General features: G+C 40.7%; 1 protein-coding gene across 1 annotated transcript; it reads left to right on the top strand.

The window, feature by feature from the left end:
- The first annotated feature begins 223 nt into the window (after positions 1–223).
- LOC131239309 (uncharacterized) lies at positions 224–7,414 on the top strand. The gene is made up of 2 exons (XM_058236952.1): positions 224–665; positions 6,349–7,414. The coding sequence occupies exons 1-2, from the start codon at positions 282–284 to the stop codon at positions 7,291–7,293; spliced, it is 1,329 nt and encodes a 442-aa protein (XP_058092935.1). The 5' UTR covers positions 224–281; the 3' UTR covers positions 7,294–7,414.
- Positions 7,415–8,653: the final 1,239 nt, after the last annotated feature.

The following is an 8,653-nucleotide window of genomic DNA, read 5'->3' as shown; positions in this document are numbered from 1 at the left end:
AATGAGCTGGCGTAATGGATGGACGGCGTGGATAAAACACATAATTAAAGTGGGCCCCGTAGTGTCTTGCCTCCACTTTCGAATCGAGTGCAGAACACGATGGACGGAGTGGATTTTACACACGCAACCGGTGGACCCCACCGGGTGTTGTACGAGCTGCGTAAAACAGGCGTTGTAGGGAAAGGCGGTGTGTCGTCCTCCTTTTAAAAGGGTTATCCCGTCACCGTTGTGGGAAATCTCTCTCCATTCCTCCTCTACAGCATCTTCTCCAGCGCCCGAACATGGAAGACAGCTTCAAAGCTCGGGTTGATAAGGTGTTCGGGTCTCTTCTCGGCTCTCTTCCTTCAAAATCACCATCTCCATGGACGCTTACCGACGCCGAGATCGAGCGGAAGGAATGGATTCGAGAAAAAGGCGGCAGCAGCAGCCCCGATAGAGAAGATGTCCCTTGCTCTTCCGCCTTCGATGGCTTCTTTTCGAACGAGAAGAAGAGAAATTCCAATTTCTTGCGAAATTCGAAGAAACGCTTCGAGGACGATCTTGATGATTTCGACAACGATGATGAAGAAGGAGATGATAGTACGGCTCAGGATGGAAGGGATTATGAGAGAGAGGATTGGGAGATTAGGAACTCTGTTGGTTTGGATTCGACTCTGGATCACGAGGTTAGGGTTTCTCTCTCTCTCTCTCTCTCTCTCTCTCTCTCTCTCTCTTTCTTTTCCTTTTTTAAAAGCACTGGTATGGTTGTCTGCGGGACCACACAAAACAGTAGTCCGCCTGAGTTTCATGGTAAATAGGGTCCTGCCTTGGTGATCAGAACCGTTCATCTGATGGAGCCACACTTAGAATTCAAGAATCTTCAGCTTGCACATAAGTTATGTGCCTGCATAAGTAAATTCCACGCTTTTGCAGGTAATCTGATGCCATAGTTGAAGAACTCCAAAACACAAAATGTTTAGTCGAGTCTTCATGTAGGTTGACTTGATAGATGATGCACTTAGGCCACACACGCTGGCCAATTGAAGATCAGGCCCATCCAAGCGTCATTATCAGTTAGGATCTGGACCAGCTGGCCATCTTGATTGGCCTGTGATGCAAACCTGAAAGGGAAAGCAAATAAATCAATAAGAAAAGAAAGAGATTGTGGGATAAGACCCAAAAATCCTCTAGTTGAATGCTAGAGATCACAAATGCAAGACTGTGAGCAAGCTCAACAGTCCTCTAGTCTTGAACTAGAGACCACTCCCCCTCCCTTCAACACCCACTGTAGAGAAAATAAGAGAATTTCATAAAGAGAATATTAATCAGTTTGTCTTATTCCATAGGCCATAGGCCCTATATATAATTAAACCTTACAATCTGTAATAAAGGCTATCAAATCTAAAAATATGAGAAAATACAAACGTTTCTTCTTTCATACACCTTTAAGTTTGGTTTAGTTGATTATGAATAAGGAACAACCCTATCCTTAACATTATAGGGTTTGAAAGGCTTGGATTGGGAGAAACAGAGTTAATCGGATTAGTCTTAAGAATAGGAACATGAAAAATCATAGAATTGTGTTCCTCCAGACACTTGTAAAAATATGGAGTGCCTTAAAACGTTTCTTAGTAACTGGATTAGACCCATTTTTAGAAGATGAGTATCCCAAGAAAATACATTTGATAGCTTGATTTGACAGATTATTTCGATGATGATTAGTATTAGAAACATAACAAACACACATAAAGATGCATAATGGAATTTCTGGAATATGATAAAAGTATAATCCTGAAGAATATTGAATATAAGATTGACCTGATCAAACCGTAGTGGGCAAACAATTAATCAAATAGCAAGCAATAAGAACAACATCTAGCCAAAGTACTTCAGATATGATGTATCAATGAAATGAGTACAAGTTACTTCCAGTAAATACTTATTCTTTTTTTTTCTTTTTTCTTTTTTCCGGAAATTTCATTTTGTTGCGGGGTATATGCACAAGTGATTTGAGAATTGATACCATTGTCCTTTAGATAACACATCATATAATTGGAAAGATATTCCTTTGCATTATAAATGTGCTAATATACCAGTATTAAATTATTTTTAACCTAAAACTTTATACTTAACATTGTCGTTTATTCATCCTTCTAATTAAGTCATATAACCTTTGTTGCCTTTGTTAGTTAAGTATGGTGATGTCAAGAATTTACAATGTGAGGCTTGTGTTTTAGTTAAACATTATAACTCTATTTATCCTCCTTTAGAGAGAGTCTAATATAATTTTTTTTAATTTATTATGATCATGTATGGGGTCCAATTTCCATTACTATTAATGTGTGTGTGTGTGTGTGTGTGTAGAGAGAGAGAGAGAGAGAGGAATGCTCACATGCACACTAGTTCTCATGAAAACTCGTGAGAACTTTTTGAGAACTCATCTCCCGTGATATGAGCCCAAAATCTGAACCGTCCACGTGATGCAACACCCCACGAAACCCCCAGGGCCAACTTTGGTGGGCCATGGCAAAACGAAATAGTTTCCTCCCTTGATTTGCCTCTCTTTTGCCATGGCCCTCCAAAGTTTTGAATCCACAATGTGAATTAAATCCAAAATATGGTCTTCTAAAATATTTATCAATTAAAAAAAATTTAATCCACAATGTGAATTAACTCTAAAATCATAGACTATAAAATATTCAACTATATGTGTAACAAGTCAATGATGTGAGATAGCTATATCTAGTGTGCAATGCATTTAGTGCCTAACATACAATCTAATCATGCATCCATATGAATTAAACAAATCTCAACATAAGCATAATAAAATTGCAAATACATAAATAATCACAAACACAATGATGTATAGTAGTTCGGATAAATTCCTACTCCACTCTCGGATGATGAACTTAAACTCTAGTTTTGTGGATTTCACTATATCAATGGTTTTCAATAGGTTCATCGCAAACCTTTGTGGTCCTACGCAAGTACCTACACGCACACACCCGTGCTGGTGGCAGTCCTACACAAGAACCTACACGTACACACCTGTGTCGGTGACAGTCCTACATAAGAACCTACAAGTACACACCCGTGTTGGTGGCAATCCTACACGAGAACCTACACGTACACACCTGTGTCGGTAGCTCCCACTGAAACTTGCGAAGGTTTTCTTTAGACTCACCAATAACTTACACGTTTGCGCCTATGTCAGTAGCTCCCTCGGAGACTCACAAGATTTTCTATAGGCTAACCAAGAACCGATGCGGTCAACACAATGACCTATGTACACTCTTGCCGAAGTTGGTCCCACACAAGGACCAATTTAAGTTTGAGTTTCAAACCGTATGGACTCTAATTAAAACATTGCACATTTTGGATGAGCCACATTAATACCGCCTTCTTGAGATGTTCGATCAATCTTGATCGATCAATCTTGATGCGACTTCTCTTGTGCTCCCTCGATCTTTGAGGTGAATCTTCTTCAGCTCCTCCGATTGGCTACCTTGTAATGATCTTCCTATGAGGATGCCAAGGGTAATGGGAGAGGGATTGGATCTCGTACAACTAATGGGATGATTCCAAGAAGGGATTCACTTACATGGGCATTTTAGAGAAAGATAGACAAAGGGTTTACCTATAAGGTTAGTGTCTAATCTCTAAAGAATGCAAGATAACATGTTCATCTTCAAAGGGAGCTTGAAGTGCTTATTAGAGTGATGAATCACAAGGAAGATGACATGAATTTCTTTGGGATAGAGCCTAGGAATAATGGGAAGGAGTGGGATGCACTAGGGCTTCTAAATCACCAAAAACCATCTTAATTGCAAAAGTCTGAGTGCTATTTTCATAGAGAAAAAGCTCCAACAGACACATAATGGCTAGTTCGATCGAATCAATCAAACTTTCAATTTCATCGAACATTCACTGAATTTGCCAGTTTACCCGCTGGACAGTTTCAGCTGTTCTCGATTGGACTGTTGATTCGATCGCCAAGACCTGTTGAGTCAATCGACTCGAATTGATGAGTTGTCGATTCGATAGATAGTCTTCAGACTTCTGTGGTTTTTGGTTTCTAACCATCAGAAGCTTTGAACCCCTTACATGCCCAACTTATCTTGTTCATTTAATGCCTAAGGTTTGGGATGATGGAAACAAGGTTTTCCTATTTGGAGTGTATTATTTAGAGGAAGGTTGTTTTGGAACATAAAAGGGTCTAGGACTAGGATTACCAAGGTATCTCAATTTACTTGTGTCTTCAGGCTTTGATGCTGCAAGTCTTTGATCTTCCAATGTCTTCCAATAGGAGCTCATCCGACTCAAGACACCCTAGCACACGTCATTGAAAAACCAAGGGACTTACAATTTGGTATGGGAAATCTATCCTTAGGCCAGATTTTCCTAGGTTTGCTACGCTCAGTCTGGATCCGGAAGTTGCAGTTGTCAGTTGTTTCTCTCCTTCTGGGGAAGGTGTTGTTCGAGTTCCCCCTTGCTGTAGAAACCTTCTGGATTTGGAAATTGTCGAGCTGGCTAGCCTTTTCTTCAGTTGCATGGGATTCAGCCAAACCTAGCTTAGAAGGATTCTTTGGTTGGAGGCTGGACAAATCAGGAATTTTCTCGGTGAGATCTTTTTTCTCTCAGATATCAGACCTTTCTATCCACGCCCCTCGGCATTTCACAACGGTTGTTTGGTCGTGTGGAGCTCCCCCCAAGGTTGCAGCTTTTGCCTGGTTGGCCGGTAGGAACAGAATTCTGATGTTAGACAATTTATGAAAAAAGACGTGCTTTCCAATGTTTGCCTTCTCCTCTCTAAGGATGCATAATCATTGAATCATATTCTCATTCATTGTGATTTTGCTTGGGAGTTATGGTCGAGTATTATGGATCTTTTCATGGTTCAGTGGGCGATGCCTTTCTCCTTGGACATCCTGTATCAAGCTTGGTTCTCGTCAGGGCTGGACAAGTCCTCTTGGTGGAAGGTTGCCCTCCATGTGGTCATCTGGATCCTCTGGCTTGAAAAGAATGATCGGTGCTTCAAGAATAGGAAGAAATCTCAGCATTGGGTTATTCTTGGGGTAAAAATTTGTATAGAGTGGATCTCCAGTTTGTGTATAATGTTGCATCAAGACACTATCTAGATGCATTGGGATCTTGTAATTACTCTCTTGAAAAGAGGAATGCATGTATTGAAATATTGTATTTTTATTGGTTGAACCAATCCAAACCACCAAAAAAATGGTTTTAAAAAAATTGTAAGATTACTCTGGTTTCCCTCCCAAAGGGCAAATGCCTGTTCTACCGCACCACAATCCGAACCAATTCAAAATGTATTACTTGTAATTTTGTACCTCGTAGTTCATTCTTCAGTTGGCATGGTTTTGCTTCAATTTCTTAAGTCGAATACCTGGTTGAGAACTGTTCCCTTTTGCCTTCTCAACATATGAAACGTCACCAAGCAGACTGCTGTTTTGTGCCAAAGTTTGCAGAGCCAGCCTGAAATTCAGATGTTGCTTGAAGAAATATGCAAAGCTCGCACACACTAGCAAGGAAAAGGTGCCAATTTGCACTTTGATGGGTTCTGATGGGTAGTTGGGCTATAAATGAGTTGGATTTGGTTGGTCAGGGTTGACCTGGGTCTGCTCCAATTATTTGTCGAGTCCCCTAAGTCAAGATGCAGACCAGACCTGTCAAACTCACATCTGGGTCCAAACTTGGATCTGAGTCGGACCAAGACCACAGGGCTGACCGAATTTTTGATGTCCTATATAAACTGGTTGTATGTGGGTGGACGTGACTCATTCCTTACCAGCTGGATCCTACAAATCCTAGAGATTGGAGATATGGGGCCATACCGGATCCACATTGTACCTGATCGTACAGGTTGTTAGGTCAACACAGTGCATCGATAGCCCTAATAGGCTTCTGGACCATGGTCTTAAGACAATGACTCGGACTGACTCATTTATTCCTCAGTGGAGTCTGACTCATTGGAACCAGATTGCACGTTGGTCAACTCCAACCTGGCTCAGACAAGTCCCATTGGACTTGGATGAGTGGTCAATCCATGGTTGGGACCTATGACCCACACGATAAAGTATGACACCCTTGTGTTACTCTGGTTGACTGCCCATGTGACCAATCAAAAGTCTGCGGGCACCCTTTTCTCGCACTCCATCTGTGTGACTGGCAATGCACTTGCTTAAATTGTGTTTCCCCCCCTTCTCCAAAGGCGGTTTCAAGCTGGATGAATTAACCTGGTGCTTGAAAGAAAGCCCACACAATTGATACATGTCAACCTGCTTATATTACCACATTGCAAGTAGTAGATACATTTCTTGATCTTGAACACCTACTTATCTGATTCTACAGGATGAGGAAGATGAATACGACAAGGTGGCCGTGGGCAGGGAAAATGTTGGTGAGCGTGTGTACATGCGTGATGTCACAGATTATGGGCCTTACTTGAGCTCCCATAACATATTTCCTGATTCATTTGAGGAAATCAAGAGCGCTGGTAAGGACCCACATGCGGATCACCTTGCTGCGAAAGCCAGGCTCCAAGAAGACAACAATGAAGCAGCTGGAAGGTTTGATTCCCTTCAGGCCTCTGACTCTGAGATGCCAGTCATCGTGGAATCTCAAGTAAAAGCAGCCGAAGATTATAGGAATGTGAAATCGATTCTGAAAAGGAAAGATAATCAGATAGACTCGAGGTCAAAGAAGCGGGTCAGGTTTGACACTGGATGCAAAGACGAGCTGGACAGTGAACAAGCCCATGACTTCTTGATGGTTACTCAATCCATGGAGGCAGCGACAGTCGCAGAAGCGAGTGGCCCACCACCTGAAGATGCTCCTGGGGTCCCAGACTACATACGGAATCCTTCCAAGTACACTCGGTACTCATTCGATACATCGAGTGAAGATGATGATGCATCTAACCTGCATGCCTTCCAAGACCTCCAAAATATGGTGAAGGCTTCGTCCACTCATGCAGAGTTGCTGCCAGAGCTGGACTGCACCACGACGAGTCTTCCAAAGTCGGTACTTTTCACTCCTAGAAAGAAGGCAGGTGATGCAACGGGAATGAGCAATAGATCTGAGGCTAAGCAGATCCATGAAGATGATGCTTGTAAGGAGCCTGTGAGGCAGGCAGCTTATCTTGCGGACATTGCAGCTGGGGATGGCCAAGATGACGAAGCATGTGCGATGGAGGAAGATGATGTAAAAACATCCAAACTAGAAGTGAGCAGTGGACTTAGGAAAGTGGACCGCCAGTATCGATCGAAGGTGAGTTCAGATGACTCCACCTGTTGAATCTTGACTGACTCAATGTTTGAGTAAAAAGGTAAGAATTATCTGCTTGGTATGTGTTGTGTTCTTCTGTGCTTGAACTTTCTGTATGCATTTTTTTTTAATATAAAGAATCTTCTTTACACATGGTTTGTCATACGAATATCCAAATTCTCCAACGCAAATATGATTGGTCATGTAAGAGTGGTCAATGGGCTCTGAATTTGCTTAGGATTCTGTGTGTGGGGCCCGTTTTTCAATGATCCAGACTGTTGATAGAATCTAGCAGATTGAAAGATCACAATCATTCAAACTTTGGTCCTATTTGCATTCAAATGTTTGGCTGATGATATGGTAGTAGCCAGTGTTCCAATTATCTCTGATATTATTGAAATATCTCCAATATAATCTTTATTTCTAGCTCAATGATACCGATAATGCTAGTATTATCAGAAATTCTAAGTATTAGCAATGTATCGCCAAGTATCACCAACGTATCAATATCACTAATGTAATTGTCAATATTTTCAACTATGTAAATTTTAGGTGTCGCTTGTATTGCCAATGTATCGCCAACATTTTCTACTATGTAAATTTTAGTTAATGCTTGTTTCATAAGTGTATTGACGATATTATTGAAACATTGCCAACGTATTGATATCATCAAAATTTTATTTATTAGAAAAAAATTTATTTCGAATTTTTTTCATGGGCACATCGTTGTATGTAATGTTAAATTTGTCATTGATAATATTGATAATATCTTGATATTATCGATATTGCAACATGTGAGATATTGAGACCACAATCTTTTGTTTCCTTTCCAATTGTTGATGATTTCTTAGTGAAATATCATGTGTTGTTGATATTTTGCGATATCGATGGATGTTTGGATAGAAGGTTGGATGGTTAAATTGGCTGAAGGGGATGGTTGGACTGATTTCAGCACATGCTTTTAAGGCCCCATTAAATGGAAAATTGTTATGTGTGCGTTCTTTTTGTAATTTTTTTTTTATATATATTTTTTCAAATATGTAAATATGTACAATTTAACATCTCCTAAAGTTTCGCTGAAAATTCTACTGTTTTTTCAATATTTCCCCGCATTTCTAGTTATCAGCGATATTATTGGCGATATCGATATTGTTTTCATATCCCGGCCAGCGAAACTTGTAGCGATACTGATGCTTCGAACATTGGTAGTAGCTCATTGTTGATCAAAAGAGCCGGAAAGTAGCCCATTGTTGATCGAAGAGTTGGGATTATCCGAACTCGGAGATTTTTTGAGCGTCCTCCATCCATAGTGGGGGCCATCTTTGTTTGGATAGATGAAACATTGCCCATCTGTATGGAGGGAGGAAGTAAGCAGTCGCTGAATTCATAA

This window comes from Magnolia sinica, chromosome 3 (assembly GCF_029962835.1).
Source record: "Magnolia sinica isolate HGM2019 chromosome 3, MsV1, whole genome shotgun sequence".
In the NCBI taxonomy this organism is placed as follows: Eukaryota; Viridiplantae; Streptophyta; class Magnoliopsida; order Magnoliales; family Magnoliaceae; genus Magnolia; species Magnolia sinica.
The sequence above is the reverse complement of the archived record's forward strand: the minus strand, read 5'-3'. Positions and strand labels throughout refer to the sequence as shown.